General features: G+C 36.8%; 4 protein-coding genes across 4 annotated transcripts in view; 3 read left to right on the forward strand and 1 right to left on the reverse strand.

Moving 5' to 3' along the window:
* LOC131430284 (uncharacterized) overlaps nucleotides 1–8361 on the forward strand; it is a 29752-nt gene extending 21391 nt beyond the window's left edge. Inside the window, exons 2-4 of the mRNA XM_058595142.1 lie at nucleotides 1136–1228; nucleotides 1381–1484; nucleotides 8152–8361. Of these exons, the coding sequence (XP_058451125.1) occupies nucleotides 1147–1228; nucleotides 1381–1484; nucleotides 8152–8361 (396 nt within the window). The 5' untranslated portion in view covers nucleotides 1136–1146. The remainder of the gene's footprint in view (nucleotides 1–1135; nucleotides 1229–1380; nucleotides 1485–8151) is intronic.
* On the forward strand, nucleotides 8176–10818 carry LOC131430283 (ankyrin repeat domain-containing protein 39). Its single transcript, XM_058595140.1, has 4 exons — nucleotides 8176–8316; nucleotides 9078–9244; nucleotides 9313–9516; nucleotides 10000–10818. Exons 2-4 carry the CDS (start codon nucleotides 9133–9135, stop codon nucleotides 10275–10277), a joined length of 594 nt encoding a protein of 197 aa, XP_058451123.1. The 5' UTR covers nucleotides 8176–8316; nucleotides 9078–9132; the 3' UTR covers nucleotides 10278–10818.
* Nucleotides 8479–9127, forward strand: LOC131430285 (uncharacterized). The gene has a single exon (XM_058595143.1). It carries the CDS (start codon nucleotides 8479–8481, stop codon nucleotides 8809–8811), a length of 333 nt encoding a protein of 110 aa, XP_058451126.1. The 3' UTR covers nucleotides 8812–9127.
* A 2402-nt stretch (nucleotides 10819–13220) lies between the features above and the next one.
* On the reverse strand, nucleotides 13221–14729 carry LOC131430286 (eukaryotic translation initiation factor 3 subunit H). The gene is made up of 3 exons (XM_058595144.1): nucleotides 14620–14729; nucleotides 13723–14403; nucleotides 13221–13665 (listed from the first exon to the last, which is right to left on the reverse strand). The coding sequence occupies exons 1-3, from the start codon at nucleotides 14695–14697 to the stop codon at nucleotides 13414–13416; spliced, it is 1011 nt and encodes a 336-aa protein (XP_058451127.1). The 5' UTR covers nucleotides 14698–14729; the 3' UTR covers nucleotides 13221–13413.
* Between the last annotated feature and the right edge of the window lie 2954 nt (nucleotides 14730–17683).

Genomic DNA, 17683 nt, shown 5'->3' on the forward strand with positions numbered 1-17683 from the left:
GCACAAACCATGCATTATTTCAGCTAAATATTTGGCCTTCTGTGGTTTTATATCAGCTTTACATTAGCATGTAGGACTGATAAATTTTTTAATGGCAATTTTTTAAATGTATATAAAGTAAAAATACAACATTGTTTTGATGCTGCACGGGTAACTACAAGTAGTTATGCAAAATCCAAAATCGGTTCTAGGTGAGGGTTTATTTACCGGTAGAGTCGTTCAAGAGTACTAGAAACAAAGCCGTTTTTTGTTTTTTTCTTTTTTTACTTGTTGAAAAAAATGAGGATTATTAAAACCCCCTTTCCCAACAGTAGTCGAATTTCTCTGTAATTACGCATTTTATCGCGATGATAATCGAGCTTTCGGCTATGTAAATTCAAGTGTGTGATCAAGATTCTATGGCAAAAAATATATATTTTACTCTTCTACTGCAGTTCGAATTGCGATAAAAAAATATTCAAAACGCATCGAAAAAAGATCCTCAATTCTCATAGAATCATAATGACCTGTACGCTTTAGCAACGCAGTTACTGATAAAACCGGTAGTGTTTTTCGGGTCGCTTCGCATCTCGGATGGAGTGTTCAGTTTTGCAGGTCATTTGGTTCAAACGGACGAAATAGCTTCAGTCTGCACAGCTGACTATACCGGGGCGGTGTGTGTATCGAAGCGTGTTAGACGAACGCGACCGAGGGGTTTATTTTTCTTTGTAATTTCATTCGTTTTGCTGTGATTATTGTTGCTATACTCGTAGCTATGACATAACAGTTAGGAGTCAAAGTTTCAACAGCAATAGTCGGTGTCTCGCTTCTACTGGTGAAATTAGCCATAAAAAGTTGAACATGAATAATTTATGCTCATTGTTAGTCCATTGTTAGACGGCTCTATCTAAATCTTTAGTTTTTTTTTCGTGCGACGAAGAATTGGTAAAAAAAACCGGCATCCACGCCGGCCGGAATGATTATCGGCAGATTCATTCTACTTTTCAATTATCGCATACTTTTGGTTTCATTTTTAGCATAAAATGATGATAATTTTCACTTTTCTTCCATCCCACAATGAACGGGAAACATCGATTTACACTACTTCCCTTTTCTTACCAATTCTCAGCATTTTCCTTTATTTTTCTTCTTCCAGATCACTGTTCAATGCCATACATTTTGATACGCGGTAATTTAGCCTCATACAGCCATAAGTATCCGTTTCGTGTGCTAGTCTCGGGATTGAAAGGTAAGCTCGGAATAGGTGAATGCATTCTCCACGCCGATGAAAGTGGAAACCTTTCAAACACTCGTAAAATGATTGAACCCTAGTGGTTACACCACTTCCCTAACTCTGGCTATTTTTTGTTTGATCTTTTTTCAACTCAACTAATTGGACAGCGGCCGATCTCGAACAACTGAGTCGTTTTCCGTGTGGAGGATACAGTGATGAATCTACGATCGTGTATCTGCAGCATCCTTGTGTGATATTGACCGCATTGGAGGTAAGTTTTTCTTTCACAAGGATCTGAATCAAACCATCCAAATAATTGTTCGGTTTGATAACAGTACCTTCCGATTCAAACGAACTTATCTATCATATCAGGAAGCGGTTATCCATACAACAATGACCAGCATAAATAGCTCATGGTAACTGAGATGGAATGTCTGGGAATGTGAATCGTCTGTTTTGAGTCGGTTCAACAAACCGGCACAAATGCTGTTTTTCTGTTTTGTTTGTTCTTACAGGTACACCTGGGCATGAGCTTTCCTCATGTAGTTAGCCTGGGGAATTGGTACGAAAAATTGTTCCCTGGCAGTTTTCGACACGCGATACTGTTTCAAAATTAATTCACGTGATACCTTGTATCGTTAGAAGTCACGCAATCGTGAAACCAACTAGGATGATTAGTACCTTTACTATGCATATACGCAAATGTCGCACCATGAAGGTATAACTATAATCGGATCTTTGATTCAATTCTGATACATTGTTGAAGACGTGCTGGGGTAGTTGAAAGGTGTTCTCATAAGATTGATACAGTCATATGTGATTTCTAAGATTAGGGTTTCGATCACAATTTTAAGAAAATAAATAATTTTGCGTTGCGTTGCAGGATTGTCTAGTCCATTACTTGTTGAATATTTCTTCGGCATTCTAGGGTTCCAAGACGTAACAGGTGACATCGATCAGGGTACGAGTTTATATCGACTCGATGCTAAACTGGCATTTTCCAGTAATGGGTGCACTATGGAACAGTAAAACGCTTTTAAACAGTGTGGATTCTTAAAATCTCTGCGAATTACAAGGATCCATATTACTGCTTTGTAGAACTCCTGTTTTATTCGTGAATGAGGATGAAACTGTGGTTCCAACAGAACTCATAGAACTATACCACACAAATAGAAACTAAGCCATTCATCGAGCTTCACACATCACCCCATAAGACGTGTGACTAAGAAAACAATTTTTTTTGTTCGAAAATCGATTTTATTCAGCAATTCAGAGGAATACAATCATTTTAACGTTTCTCTAACTTCTCGATGTCATGCTTTTAGAAGGATTTGTCGTTTGCTCCAAAATAGGCTTTACATTCAGTAAGTGCTTCTTCGATTGAGTCGAATTTCTTTCCGGCGACCATATTTTTTTAAAATCAGCGAATAGCCAGATCTGGACTACACCGTGAGAAATCAAATAGAAGTGTAATTCGTTTAATTTAACCATCGTTGTCATCGACTTGGGATTCGGTGCATTGTTTTGGTAAAGCAGCGATTTTTATTCGACGTATGAGCTCGCTTTTCCTTGATGTTTGCACCTAACGATTTAACAACGCTATGTAGTATTTGCTATTGATTGTTTAGTCTTTTGTCAAGATAGTCGATAGTCGAAGGTTCTACTATGTACATTAGGGTGGAACAAAATTTAGAAAAGTTTGGTGGAGCGAAATATTAAACCTTTCTTATTTTTTCCCATATCACCTTGTACCACTCTAATGTACATAAAAAAACTGAAGCCCTAACCTTACCAGTCGACTGTTGTACCCTCGGACGTGGTTCATCGGTTGCGTTTTTCTCAGATGATGATCGTTTTGATTTCGAAGTGTAGTGATGGATCCATGTTTCATCCATTGTCACAACTCGGCGCAGAAAATCTGATTTATTACTTGTACACATGGCCAAACACTGCTCTGAATCATCAATAAGTTGATGTTTTTAATAGACTGTGTAAACACACTGCCTTCTGATATTTAACGGGCTCAGCTATCCTACGCAATTCAATTTACGATGAGATATAATCAATCTGTGAACTTTTTTGATGTTTAAGAGAACAATCACCATTCAGTAAACCAATAACAAATGGTTCTTTTCGTTAGAAGCAGAATCTGGATAACACTTTTGAAGCCACTTTTGAGCTTGTACAGTATTTTTTCCATCAAAATGCAATGATAAATGATGCACCCGAAATTTGTTTGAGCACATTGTTTTTAAAATGATAAAAGTTGCTTCACTTAAATCAAGGCTTGCAAATTGAATTGAATTTTTTAATGCGGTTTCTTTTTACGCGGATTTCCGAAGTTACGCGGTTTTTTTTACGCAGTTTTCCGAATTTATGCGATTGTTTTTACGCGGATTTCTAAAGTTACGCGTTTTTTTTCGACATCAAAAAAAAAATTTCGATGTCTCAAAATTTTTCTTCCAAAGTTGATTTTCACAAAAAAAAATTTTTCGGGACAACACCAGATCTGGACATTTCACGCATTTCTAAGATATTTGGCATCAAAATTTTTTTTTCTTTAGTTTGGAGGTTTTCTTTACGCGGATTTCCGAAGTTACGTGTTTTTTTCACGCGAATTCCGAAGTTACGCGGTTTTTTTGTGCAGTTTTTTTATGCAGTACGTATCCTCCGCGTAAAAAGAGATCTCAGTGTATTACCGAAAGAGTTTCACCCTCTTAGCTATTCACACACTTTCGTATGTCGGGTCAAATTCACAGCGCAAATAAAAAAAGAGAGCTGCTGTTGTTCGTTCATTAATTCATGAATATGTGCGCCAGCTGATGACTATGATTCATGAGGTTAGCATTTGATAAATGGTTCTCATATTGAAAGAACATATGAGAAAACTAAATTCATAACTCTTAGTACCGATGAATGTTAATTTAAAGAACATTGCTTTTAGTTTTTCTAGGATATATACACACTTTCATGCATTCAGTTTCTCTCTAATATAGATCTCTCATTTACCAATGTCAAGCAAAGTGTTCACAGCAGATGTTTTTTTGTTGCTTCGTTCGTTTGAGGATTCACAATACAATGCCTGTCTTTTTTTTCGAGTAATCGAAATGTCATGAAATTTCACACATAGTTTTTTAAAGTTGATATTTCACAAACATCATATGGAGCGCCATCTGTACGTCAGTTACACGACTTATTGAGTGATGTGTAATGTGATGCACAGATTCGCAACCGTTTACGTATCAGAATTCGGTGCGATCAAACGCAGCTTTTAGATCAGAGCTTTTTTTACAAGGTGAAATGTATTTACGCACGGAGTGTAGAACCAGAGAGGCTCGTAATACCACAATATAGTTTTTCGCGTCTTTACGACCATCACTTTAGTGCTTTTATAGATCGGACCGTCATGAACGACTGCTTCCAAATCATTACTTTGGGAATATACCATGCTATACTGATTTGTTGAAAATTATAATATATCACAATAGTTCGATCAGTTGAAGAGACCAGATGATGTGTGCGCTGAATAAAACAAACTTGCCGCTTGGGTCTCGGTACTAGAAACAATATACACTACAGTGTGGTGAATCATAGAACTATTTTGAGATGAGCGAACATAAAGAACAAATAGTACTGGTACTGCTGGTTGCACGACCAACGTCAGAAAAGACCAGTATTCAAGCTTCTGAAATTTTTTGAAAGGTATAAGCGCTGCAGTTGAAAAGTTCAAATAATGCTATACACGTACAATTCCTTACCAAATACGTAGCGTGTAAAATGCCTTTGATGTGCACGTTCATGATATGATTGTTCCTGCAATGAATGAATCCTTTCTACATCGATCCTGAAAGTTTTGGCAGATTGTTTGATTGTTTATGCAGAATGGTTTTGCGATTGTAAAATCTCTAAATCCTCTTGAGGGTTTGATGTTTTATTAAATATGCATCTTGGCACTTGCAGCTCAAATCAGTATCCTAACGAACCTAACTAACCTTTCTCATAGACATAGCCGTGATTTAATGGACATGCAATTTAAAGATCTCAGGTTTTTGTAAAATTGTACAGTTTTCTCTGAAACGTTGTAGTTCGAGAACTATTATTAGTATAAAATTATGTATTTGTATAAATTGGTACTAATAATATGTTGGAGAAAATCTAGAGAATTGACCGAAAAATATTTAAAAAAAAACGATTATGTTTTAGCTTTTTTTTCTATTTAAAACCTAATTTTAAAAGCAACAATGAATGTTAATAACACATAAACACTAGAATATTCCTTTATAGCTAAAGAGTAATAAATTTGCTCACTTTGTTCCTAACACTAACTGTTCTCCATTTCCGGTACTTTCGGAACCGAAAAACGGGTGCCGGTATAGTCGAAGACAACTAACAAATTGTACTACAAAGTTTTGAAGATTTGCTACGTGTTTTGCATTGTCAATTGGTTAAATCGATTTTTACAAACTTAGATTCAAATGAAAGGTCCTATGATCTAGTAGGATGTTTTTTAGATTAATCAAAATTCTATTTCCGGTTACGGAATTACAGGGTAATGATATCTCGAAATTTGTGGCTGGTTCAGATATGCCTGGTAAAATTTTCAAATATCTTCAAGCAACTTGAAAAAGTTTAAAGGTGACGTTCATTCGAAGGTTTCAGACTGTACTACACAAGTAATATCCATAGGAAAAGTTGAAAAAATATAGAAAATTGTTTTGCATGGAATTAGAAATTTTCCACTCAATGCATGCTAGATCTTTAATGATTTTTTGATGCGTATCGAGTAGTGCAATGCTCTCTTCGCTGAAGAGCAATTATGAACACTAGATTATTCATGAAGTCTTTGGCACACAACGAGCTGTTTTATGTGCATATTTTACTAAGCCTACTTGATCCATGTGCTCTTATTATTTCAAACCACATGCTTAATGAAGTATTGGCACCAAATGAACAGCATACACTGATAATCGAACTTACTTTTTTAGGAGAAATCGCTCATTGTCTAGCTCTTCTATGAACTATCCAAAATTAGGTAGGAAAAAATTTGTGCCCCACTCAAATTTTTGGTAAATAACCGATTACTCTTTCTGAGTTCATTGTGAGTACTAACTAAATCGTTATCTACTCAAACTTTGACTTAAAGTCTATTCGCATTACATCGGGACGGCCGATCCGGGACGTTTTTTTCCTCATCAGCGATGACTGACCTGCCGGCTTGTGCATGTATTGGAATGCCGGATTCGACATAAAATCCATTTGTTTCCTCACCGAGTTTTTCGCACCGTCGGCACCGGGAAAAACTCGGCGAGGAATATCCGTGGCAACCAAATGGATTTTATGCCGGATCCGGCATTCCAATACATGCACACGCCGGCAGGTCAGTCATCGCTGATGAGGAAAAAAACGTCCCGGATCGTCACGGATGGTCCCGTCCCGGAATAGTGCGAATAGACTTTCAATCGTGAAAAAATAGGTAACGAGCATTGCCAAAGTTGCCATGACATCACTTTAGGCAATCTTACATTTACCTAAATGTACATAGCATTCAGAAACAAGTACAGATATAATAGAAACAATAACAGGAAGTACAGGAACAGGTGCTGAAAATACAGCAATAGGTACAGTATAGAAGAAAGTCCAGAATGTACAAGAAAAAGTACAGATAAAAAATTTCAAGGTTAAAAAGTGAATGGTAAATGTTATCGGGGCAACAATTTTGACTGGAAAATTCAGAGGTGAAAAAGTTTTTATTCCACTCATTCCAATGATACCAGCTGATATGCCATTTGAGTTTGAACGTCAATTTCACAATCGTTAGGAGTTGGTGTCGTGAATTTGTTCACGTGTTCACGTGTCGGCAAACTATCGTTTTTATTTTTATCCCCATTTCTGATTCGAGATATAAAAAGGATGGGAACAACAGTGATAGAGCTAACATAATTAAGCATAACTTTTTTTTCCAATAATCATTAAAATTGTGTGAAAATCTAGTATTATTGCGCTACGAAGTGTGCAGGGGCCCGTTAGTTCTCTATAAACAATTATGCACGGAGTTGGCGATTTTAAAAGTCTATAAATGTTGACGAATGTGCGAAAAAATATGATTAAGTCTGGAAAAAATGTCTGCAGCAAAACCATGTCTGCAGTCTATTTTAGAAATATGCAGATTTACATACATATCGACAGACCTGGAATCTCTGAGCTTTTTAGACCATCTCTGAGAAATCTAAATTAGACTTCCAGAACCGGAAGCCGTTTCAGCCAAAGTGAGTTTCATAAACCATCAACTAGCTAACTTGAAAAATTGTCCTGCTCAGTTTCGAGAAGTTTGTTGCTTTTTACGTCGTTCTTTGGAAAATACGATCTCGAGAAAGAATTTCTTGCTCACTCATTCAATAGCAATTTATGAAACTGTAAAATCTTTCATTTGTAGATTGTCAAAATAGATTTAGCCATCTCAGAGAAAATTGAGAACACATATCACCTTGCACATATCACCTTGTTACTTCGGAACCTGAAGAACTTTCGTTTTAATCTACGTTTGTGCAAATCGGTTCAGCCATCTCCGAGAAAATTGAGTGCACGTTTTCGCACATACTCACATACACACACACTACAAAACTCAACAGTTCTCATTTCTCAATTGATTTTTCATTAGGGCGTATAAGCAAGTGACAGTTTCTCTTTAATCACTCTCTCTTTCGATTATTGTGATGTGATTAAAAAGATTTTCTTTGATATCACTATTCTGTTTGAAATTCGAAAATTTCGGGTATCATTTCATGCAAAGAGTTGAGTGATAAACGTGGAAACCGCTTGGTAATTAATAGAAGAGAAAGTAAACAAAGAGAAACTGTCACTTGCTTATACGCCCTTTTGAAAAATTAACCGAGATTTGTGATTTAAATGTTTACATTTGTATTTTTTGTTGTTGCCAGGTCCTAGGATATCGTGTAGTGGCATCGTCGTCAACAGCCGTCAAACAAGATTACAACGAGTACATGTGGACTATGCGAAAGGAGTTCCACGATCCAGAACCGTACGTGTGCGATACTTCATCCAACATTGTGGAACGGGACAATCTGACCAACAGCGGTCGCGAGGTGAATAATTATCCGCCAAGCAATAAAATTGACGTACCGGAATAAGTGATACAAAAAAAAATCTGTTTGAGTGAGCTGGTGAATCGTTCGAGCTTTTAGTTACTATTAATCAGCATTTGATTCTTTATTGCTGTTTCTCGAAACCCCCTTACGAACGGTACCATGGAATCGCCCAATTCTACTACGAATCAGAGCTCGATTACGAACAACCTGGTGACGGTACCGATTCCGATTCTACCATCGGAAGGCACGTACTGTTACGTGTTCGTGAAAGGTTCACTGTATGCCCGGGACAGTGCCATATTCGGTTGCTCCACGGACGAGGTGCAGGCACTCTCGAAACGCTTCCAGATCAGTTCGGTTCCGATCGACAATGGGGTGGTCATTAAGGTGGCCCCGTCGCTGATCATCAATTCACTGGCGCAGCTCGGATACAAGGTTGTCTCGAGCAGCGGCGAAACGGAAGTCACGTGGACGCTACAGCGTGAGCTGTAAGGCCAAAAAACACCAAAACCAATGCTGAACTAGCTATGAAACAATCACCTTAGGTGTACTATACATGTTTAGGGATATATTTGATTAACCTAATAGCAGCAAAGACACAACTTCTATTGCAGTCAACACCTCCACCGTATTAGTATTTTGCAAACTTCTACTACTAACTAATGCCAAAGTGTAGTTTGTTGCGTGAACCTTTACCCGAAGATCCCGGAATGTAACCTAATAAAAATTGTTATTTTTCATATGTGTGATGCCAATAGTGTTGTACGACGATCGATTTGAAGCCCACCAACGGAGTTGCTGTAAGAAAGAGCGATGTCATCGTCCCACGGCCAGCACGGCGATCATCAGTGCAATTGTTCAAAAACGGTGATTGCAACGCAATCGTTAGATGAGCTGGAGTTTGAGCGTGGAATATGGTCTGCTGGTAAGATGATCAAACAGTTCGGTGCAACACCCGGATGGAATAATCTAGATTTTATTCCCTGTTTGCAGCAATCGATAATGATGAACATAAATTGAGATCACTTATTGGGAAGGGTCATTTATTTGATAGGGATAGTTCAGGATATACTGCATTACACTACGCTGCACGAAGTGGTCACGTCCTAATGTGCCGCATTTTGCTGGACAGTGGTATTGGTGTGGACGAAACTACGCATGGGGGTGCCACGGCACTTCACAGGGCTGCAATGATGGGTGAGTTGATTTTGTAATGACAGGCCCGTGCGCAGGGGGGGGGGGGGGTTTTGGGTGTTTTAACCCCCCCCATGAAGAATTTTTTTAAAATTAAGTTTCATGAACAATGGAGTACTTATTATATTCAAGTGCAAATAACTTGACAATTCATATTTTTTATCAATTTATAAACTGACATAATTTAAACCCGCTCTGGTTTCATCATTCTATTATCGAAATAGATATAATTGCATGCAAGCAAATCTTGAACACAAATAATTTTGTTATCGCGATAAATATAATTGCATACATTTTGGCTGACGATAAAAATTTCGTCGGATACAAGACTAATATAAACTAAAGAGAACAGTATTTGGAACAGTCCTTCTATTTTTTTAGTCTTACACCTACAAAGTGACCACCTCGATTATAGTGCAAAACAGCAGTATTAAAGTGCGTACGACAGAAATTAACTCTTTTATCTTTCTCTCTATCATTTCCTAGGTCATCAACAAATAATCGACCTTCTATTGGCACGAAAAGCCGATCCTCTACTGCAGGACAGTGACGGAAAAACGGCACTGCACCGAGCAGCTGAACGGGGTCACCTTGAAGTCTGTTCCACCTTGATCCGGCAAAATGATACGGCAGCAACGATACGCGACCACAAAGGAAACACACCAACCGATTCTATCGATCTACATTCACCACATTATGCAAAATTGAAAACTCTCTTAAGTGAAACAGCAAACCAAGGCAGCAGATCACTCCAGTGCTCATAGCATGGTATAACGTTGGGATTTTCGGTCTTCCTGTAACTTTACTTCGTAGGATATGTCCTCATCTGTTGAAGAATGTTCAAAATAAATTTGCGCAAAATTGAACGGATATATTTTTTAGGACGGACGGGTCTTTTTCAGGTTTTGTACTGCAGCAAAGCATTAGCACCACTAACAAATTAAATGACGCATAAACAGTTTTGTGATAAATATCTGAAATGATGTATTCTAATAATAGTGAATTTTATTACGTTGCTTGATGGTTTTCGTGATGTAATAGTTTGTCATTTAAGTATTATTGTTCAGTGTCATTCAGTTTCTTAGCCAGTCAGCGCATAAATTTTTTTTGTTTATATGATGATTTTCAAATTGTGAACCTTATGTTTTATCACAATGGATATATGATTATTCAATATTTTATCTAGCTTTAAGTAATTGTTTTACAAAGCTAGGTATGCATTGTAGATGTAGTTTTAGCTGTAATGTGTCTGCACATATTTGATTTAAAGCGTATGGAAATAAATATATGTGTACTATAAAAAAATCTGTTTTAAATAATTTAATTGTCATCTAACTATGTCCCGCGGTTTTTGAGATAACGGCTAATAAGCCACCTGTCAATTATAAATTTCTTAGGGTATGCAACCAGCGCACTACAACGCTGTAAAAATTACAGATGATCAAGTTTCGGATATTCGCACCCTAAACTCGATGGGCACGGTTGACGATTTTTATTTTTGAGTAGGATGTAAAAATTTGTATTTAGAGATGGTCGGGTTTCGGGATGGCGGTTCAGAGCATACGGCGCTGGTCTTACAAGCCAGTTGTATTTTGTTCGAATCCCCTTAGCCATACAACGACTCTGTACGCTAACAGAAAAGCCAAATTCCACAAAAAGAATGTAATGCCAGGGCTTTGCCTATCGGGTTTCGGGTATTCGAACCTTTCAGTTGTAGTCAACTCACCCTCTACTGCTTAACACCGGCATAGCGCCAGTAAGTAGAACGTAACTTCCATCAGTCTATAAGCCTACTGTCAAGTAGACATGACAAAGACCTTAAGTCGATCAATCTCGCCGTAGCCAAAGAAATGGTTATATGTAGAGCTGTCAATTGGCAGGAGAACGCTTGTGAAGTTAACCCCTTAACGCTCAAGAGAAATATGTTTCCCTTCTATAAATAATCGTTATAGATTCTTCAATTACTATTAAGTCGATGTTTTTCACTGAATGTTAAAGAAAACGTATTTCCAAAGCGACAAATGTGTTTCTGAACGAAAAAGTTAAAAGAACTATCAATCTTTATTGCACTAAAAAGTTTGTGCAAAATGACGTATAGAAAATAGAACACATAATAAATGTGTTATGTGCAACGTCCACAAGTACATGAAATCGTTTCGTAGAATGCCATAACTATTTATTTTACTATTTTGATAATTAAAGCAATAAATTAAATTACGATATAATAAACCCAACTCTTCTTTTATTTATTTCAAGAATCATAGGGAAAAATATTTCCCACGTACCGCGTAAAAAAACCGCGCAAAATAAAAACCGCGTAAAAAAACCCGCGTAACTCTTCGGAAATCCGCGTAAAAATTCTCAAAACTGCATTCCAATTCGAACGAAGTACAGAACATGAATGACTAAATCGATAGTCCTACGACAAAAGGGCCTAACTGCAAATGAGAGCCTCTATTTGGAGTATACTGAGCTCACACCTGGAAAAAGTGTGGGTGTGGAATTCCATACCTGGAAATATGTTTTTTTCTCACTTCCCTTCAATATAACCCCCCCTCCCCGGTATCAACTTTTTTACTCCACACCTGGGTGAAATCTGTTTCACCGCCCTGGTTTGACAATGCTTTTATTAAGATAATTTCTCAAACGAATTTAGGTTTTTTATACCAATTCATTCGAATTGATTCTGGTAGATAACAAAAGTATGCTTCTAAACTTTCGTCACATATTCGGCAACGTTCCACAAACCAAAAATAATATAGTTGGTGAAAAATAATACATTTGATACTGTATTATTGATTAAATCGAATAAAATTGTATATGTATGTCGAAAATAGTGCTATTTGTCGGTTGCGTTACTTATACGATTACAATATCTACATAACCGGCCAAATCAGTCCCTTTTATCTGAACTTTTGGCTAGTTGGAAACTTAGTTTTAGAATCCGGGTTCAGAAATTAGTTTCTGATTCTGTGTTCAGAATTATATTCCAGGTCCAGGATTTAGTTCCAGATTCCAAATTTAGTTCCAGATCTAAACTTCAGTTCGTGAATCCATAAAAATGAAGTTATTCTCGTTTATTTCCCCTTATTACCTGCAAACGTCCAATGAAGTATAATTTGAAGAGGGTCCCAATTACGTACCGCGTCCAGTTGCACTTAAGTACAGGTGCACCGCACAATTCTGGAAGCGAAGAAGTACAAGATTGCCCAATCAATCCACTAATGAGAACGAAGAGAGCATGTTAGTTTTGTCCGTATTAACGTCATCTAGTTATGTCTCTGACATTACCAACCCACTTTTTTAAAATCTTACATAGATTTGTTTCACGGGTTTTCAACTGTGTGACCTTTATTTGTTTTTTCGAACAAAAACGACGTATTTGTCTTAGTGCGAAGAAATTCAGCATAGAACAAAGAAACAACACATCTTATTCACACATTTCCGATTCGGTTCAAATCCGTGACGGCACAACCCTTCCGTTCCGGCTCAGCACATGTTTTGACAGACCGATGTCAGTGAAAATAAAATATACCGTGAATAGATCCAGTTCAGTAGGGTTGAAGTAAAACTGTACATAGTAGAAAATTCGATAACACCAAAATTCGCAAGCATACCCTAATGTAATGTTTTCATGACAAAAAATGTTCGGAGCAATAACAATAATAAAAGTATCTCTTGAAATTGAAGATAAAACAATTGAAGACTTGCAGTTTGTATTTAGCGTTTATTTTGGAAATAGTCTTCAGATGATTTTGAGTACCAATCGAATGATTTTTATTCAGTTGCTATTGAATTTAGCCTTTTATACTATTTACTTTTCGTTAACAGTTCTTCTCAATGGAATACGCCACGCTTTGATGCTTAACACTGTTTGTAGTTTCTTTCCTCAAAAAAATCTTACTGCTTGTTGTCTTTTGCTCCTTGCAAGGCTTGAGTCATGTATAGTTTAGCCAATGATTGAGAACAGAACTGAGAAATATGCTGAGCATAGGTATTTATCTGACCGGATACGATCATCGGATTCAATCTCGGTGGCACTGGTAACGGGCGGAACATTTTGTTGATCTCGTCGTCCGAAACGGCTACTTCACCCTTCGCAATACGTGCAGCGTTCTCCTGAGCATGTTTCGCCAACATGCGATGCTTATCCTAAAGCAAAAAACAAACAACATTATATTGATAATGCCTCAAATTAGTTATTCATACCTGTTCCTGTCTAATAACAGCCTGTTGATACTTGTTGAACTTGTTCGCCTCTTGGTTCAACTCGTCGACGCGATCCATTAAACAGCGCAAATGGTTTTCCAGCACAGACGCGGTTCCCAGATCCAAGAAATGGGTTCCTTCCTCTTCCGGAACCATTTCAGCTAATTCGGACATCATGATGTTACACAAAGCCGAATTTTTAATAACAATTGGCACTTCCAAAAACAAATTCTCGTAGCCAACCTTTAGATTACGCAGAGCTTCCGGGGTAAATTCTCCCTCCTTATACATGGCAATGGCTTGCGGAGTCAAACGGTACGCCTTCAGGGTCAGAAAACCGCGCTTGGATTTTTGCGTGTCATAGATGACCACAACCGATTCTTCGATACTGGTTTGATAATGATACTGCGATTCCAACAGTGGCAGCGAGAGGAAATTTCCCACATCCGCACTCTGGTACCATCCAACGTGAAAATGGTCCACATTGACCAGACGTAACCGACGCATCATGTTCAGTTGATACTCTTCCTCGTCTATCGTTTCATCGGACGATTTTGGAAATGGAAAGCAGTTGGTTATCTCCAGCCGATCATCCACAACCAATCCGAGCAAAGCACCCTGAGCTACTTCCATGTTGCCCGAAGATTCTTCATGGCAATGCTTGACCATTTTCATAGCCGCCTGTAATAAAATACATTAAATACTTTATCTAACAATTATTTCTAGTGGAAAAAAATGGACATCCCTAGCAGTAAACTACTGCCGTGTAAACGTCATCCAATAGAGCATGGTAAATCAAAAATCTTGCAAGGATTTCTTCTTGAAAATAACAACACAATCTTATTAAATTCACCAACAAATGGAAGTCAGCAGTCCATTACGAATAATTACACTTACCAGCCCATCACACTGAACATATGAAATAGTATTATCGACTTCTTGAGTCGGACGACGATTTTGAGCACGACTCGCCATTTTTCAACAATATCAAAGGAAAACCAATGACAGCTGTCGGTTGAAGACTAGAAGAACTGCACAAAAGAAACGAATGAATAATTTGAAGTTCCAGATAAACTGTCTCCAATGCCACAGTTAACAACTGATTCAAGGGGCTTTTGTTGAACGAAAATTTGAAAAAATAGTGAATGCTGCTTAGATTTTACCTAAATTCGACTGTCTAAAATACATATACCGAAAACTTGGTAATTTTGTACCGAACAGTTTTCACTTTGAAATAATTCGATAGATTTGAAAGAAATAGTACTGATCGATCAGCGGTATATCAGTTTTTAACGGACCAGTCCGTAAATATTAACGTATCCAATTGTCAGCACGCCATATTGATTTTTTAGTTGAATTTGATAAAATTGAGTAAATGAAGCCAATTTTAAACAAAGCTCGTGTTATGGGATTAACTTCAATTTAATTATGGATTGTAAGTATAAGTTGAGCACAATGATGATTAAAGTGATGATAATTATGGTGCATTTCCGCAGGTGCCTTTCTTCGTTCTATAAAAGTATGGTCGCACAGGCTCTAGTTTATAAATATCCGGCTATTGCATCAGCGAAAGGCGATGCTCCTAAAGCACTTTGGTTCCATGCAAATGCAAGCCACCCTGCAGAGAAAATGTATCATTTGTTTATAATAAATACAATATTTGGATTCGGAATGCTAACTACAACTAGCGAATGTTTCCGACGAAGTTTGTAATTCATATAGAAATAACATATATTTTGAATTAAATAATAAAATGCATTCGAAATTCAATTATTTTGTTTTTGGTTTTCTGAAATTTCAAACATTAACCTAAATTATATTCAAAATTTATTTCATATTGTACTGAACTAAAGAAATTACTGAACACATCGGTTGTTTTAGAATCTTCCCTCGCTCGCCAAACAGTATAATATTTACCGAATCCTCATCACAAATTACTGATCAGTGTGTATAAAAATGACAGCTCGAACAAACTTCAGCTTCACTGAACGTTCGTTAATAAATAAATGACTGAACTGATTGCGGGACGTTCAGTTGAGTAAAAGTCGGTAAAAATATAGCTGAGTTCGGTGAAGGAAATTAAGTGTGTAATACAATGCATTTGGCAGAGAGGAACTGGAGGTATTACGAACCTGTTAATAGATTCTGATAAACTAATTGTTAACATAGCCTGAGTAGAAAACCCATTTTCAAAATGATTCTGAGATCATACATACCGTATTATCGGATTGCTAAAGAATAGCAAAACGCATGAAAATTATTTAAAAAAATGTATTATAGAAAATTTTGTTCAATGTATTATGTTTATACTTACTCAGACCGAGAAAGTGCTTTTTTCTGCAGTCTTGCATTGAAACTTCAAACTCCATGAAAGTCTACTGAAACCCACTAGAAGAGCATATTCCTGCCAAGTGGACAATTCTTCATAAGGTTTATAGAGCAAAATGAAGAATCAAAATAGACCTGCGTTGACCCTCCAAATTCAAGAAAATTTTAAAACCAGTTTTACGATCAACATCAAATTTATTCGTATGGGATTAATTCCGCTATGAATAAACCGTCATTTTGATAATATTTTTCTTGAATATGTGTGTGCCATGTTGGTTTCGAATGCAATCAGGAGAATATCTTAGTTTGAGACCGTTTCCTGAATGCAAAAACTTGAAACGCTTTTATTTTTATGGTGAATGTATAGATAAAAAAAATAATTATTACTAATCGCCGTGAAATAAATGCGGTTTTCGTGTAAGTCTCCCTAATTTATGGAATTTTTTTTGTGATTCATCGTCATTTTAGTATAAATCTATTCCGTGGCGTCAAAACTTGTACATACGTTCTGAAAATGAAACATAAAAGTTCATCATATTTCCTCGGTTTTGCATTTCGAAGTTTATTTGATGTTAATAAATGCTACGGTCAGTTCGCTTTAACATCTCATCCAAGTCAGTCAATAAAACAATACCGCTTACGGTCGGGATGGAAGAAATCAAGTACTGTTTTGTGCAGTGAACAATAGAACGATCTGATGAGTGAACCAAACGAACAAAAGCTACCGCCGGTACGAAAGAATACAATTATTGTTGACTTCAGGCAGTGCAAAATTCGACCTTTGATACGAGAACTTGAAGGTTTGCAAATGCATCTTGACAATAAACGTGTGCATTTACTTCAATGCAATAAGACAAATAATATTGTTTACATCCAGTTTTATAAAGAGTTAGATGCAATTCAATTCGCAAAAGACAATAACAATGTGCACTATGTGGAACACGAAAACATTAAGTACAACATTCCAGTATATATGGAAGATAGTGCTATAGAAGTGCGTGTGAATGATCTTCCCTCAAGCGTCATCGATCCTTATATTCGCAAAAGTTGTACGCAAATAGGCCATGGAATTTTCCTTAATGCAAATTACATTTAAGCTAAGAGATAATAAATCAAATAGCCCACAACAAAAGTATCATAAATATGCTTTAGAACTATCGAATTAGCTATGAATGAAATTGTCATCCAATGAACACGCACACACACAAAACTAGGCTTATGAACACTCAGGCAAAAAATATATGGAATTTCATAATGATTTCGTATGATTTTTAGCCACAAGAATATCGTAAGCGAATCATAAGACCGCCTTATGAAATCCCGAAAATAGGAATTCCAATAAAACGCCTTATGAAATTCAAACGAAATTTTTAGGAACATTGTGCGAAATTTATATGACAAACATAACTTCTCTCAATAAGATTTGCCTTACACTCAGGCAAAAAATATATGGAATTTCATAATGATTTCGTATGATTTTTAGCCACAAGAATATCGTAAGCGAATCATAAGACCGCCTTATGAAATCCCGAAAATAGGAATTCCAATAAAACGCCTTATGAAATTCAAACGAAATTTTTAGGAACATTGTGCGAAATTTATATGACAAACATAACTTCTCTCAATAAGATTT

This window comes from Malaya genurostris, chromosome 2 (genome assembly GCF_030247185.1).
Source record: "Malaya genurostris strain Urasoe2022 chromosome 2, Malgen_1.1, whole genome shotgun sequence".
Taxonomy (NCBI): Eukaryota; Metazoa; Arthropoda; class Insecta; order Diptera; family Culicidae; genus Malaya; species Malaya genurostris.

Excerpts from the sequence above, each read along its gene's own strand:
- LOC131430285 (XM_058595143.1), top strand. The coding sequence starts at position 8,479 with ATGGAATCGCCCAATTCTACTACGAATCAGAGCTCGATTACGAACAAC.
- LOC131430283 (XM_058595140.1), top strand. The coding sequence starts at position 9,133 with ATGTCATCGTCCCACGGCCAGCACGGCGATCATCAGTGCAATTGTTCA. Across the intron at positions 9,245-9,312 it reads GCGTGGAATATGGTCTGCTG|CAATCGATAATGATGAACAT; the intron begins GTAAGATGATCA and ends CCCTGTTTGCAG. Across the intron at positions 9,517-9,999 it reads TCACAGGGCTGCAATGATGG|GTCATCAACAAATAATCGAC; the intron begins GTGAGTTGATTT and ends ATCATTTCCTAG.
- LOC131430286 (XM_058595144.1), bottom strand. The coding sequence starts at position 14,697 with ATGGCGAGTCGTGCTCAAAATCGTCGTCCGACTCAAGAAGTCGATAAT. Across the intron at positions 14,404-14,619 it reads ATGTTCAGTGTGATGGGCTG|GCGGCTATGAAAATGGTCAA; the intron begins GTAAGTGTAATT and ends ATTTTATTACAG. Across the intron at positions 13,666-13,722 it reads CTGTTATTAGACAGGAACAG|GATAAGCATCGCATGTTGGC; the intron begins GTATGAATAACT and ends TTTTTGCTTTAG.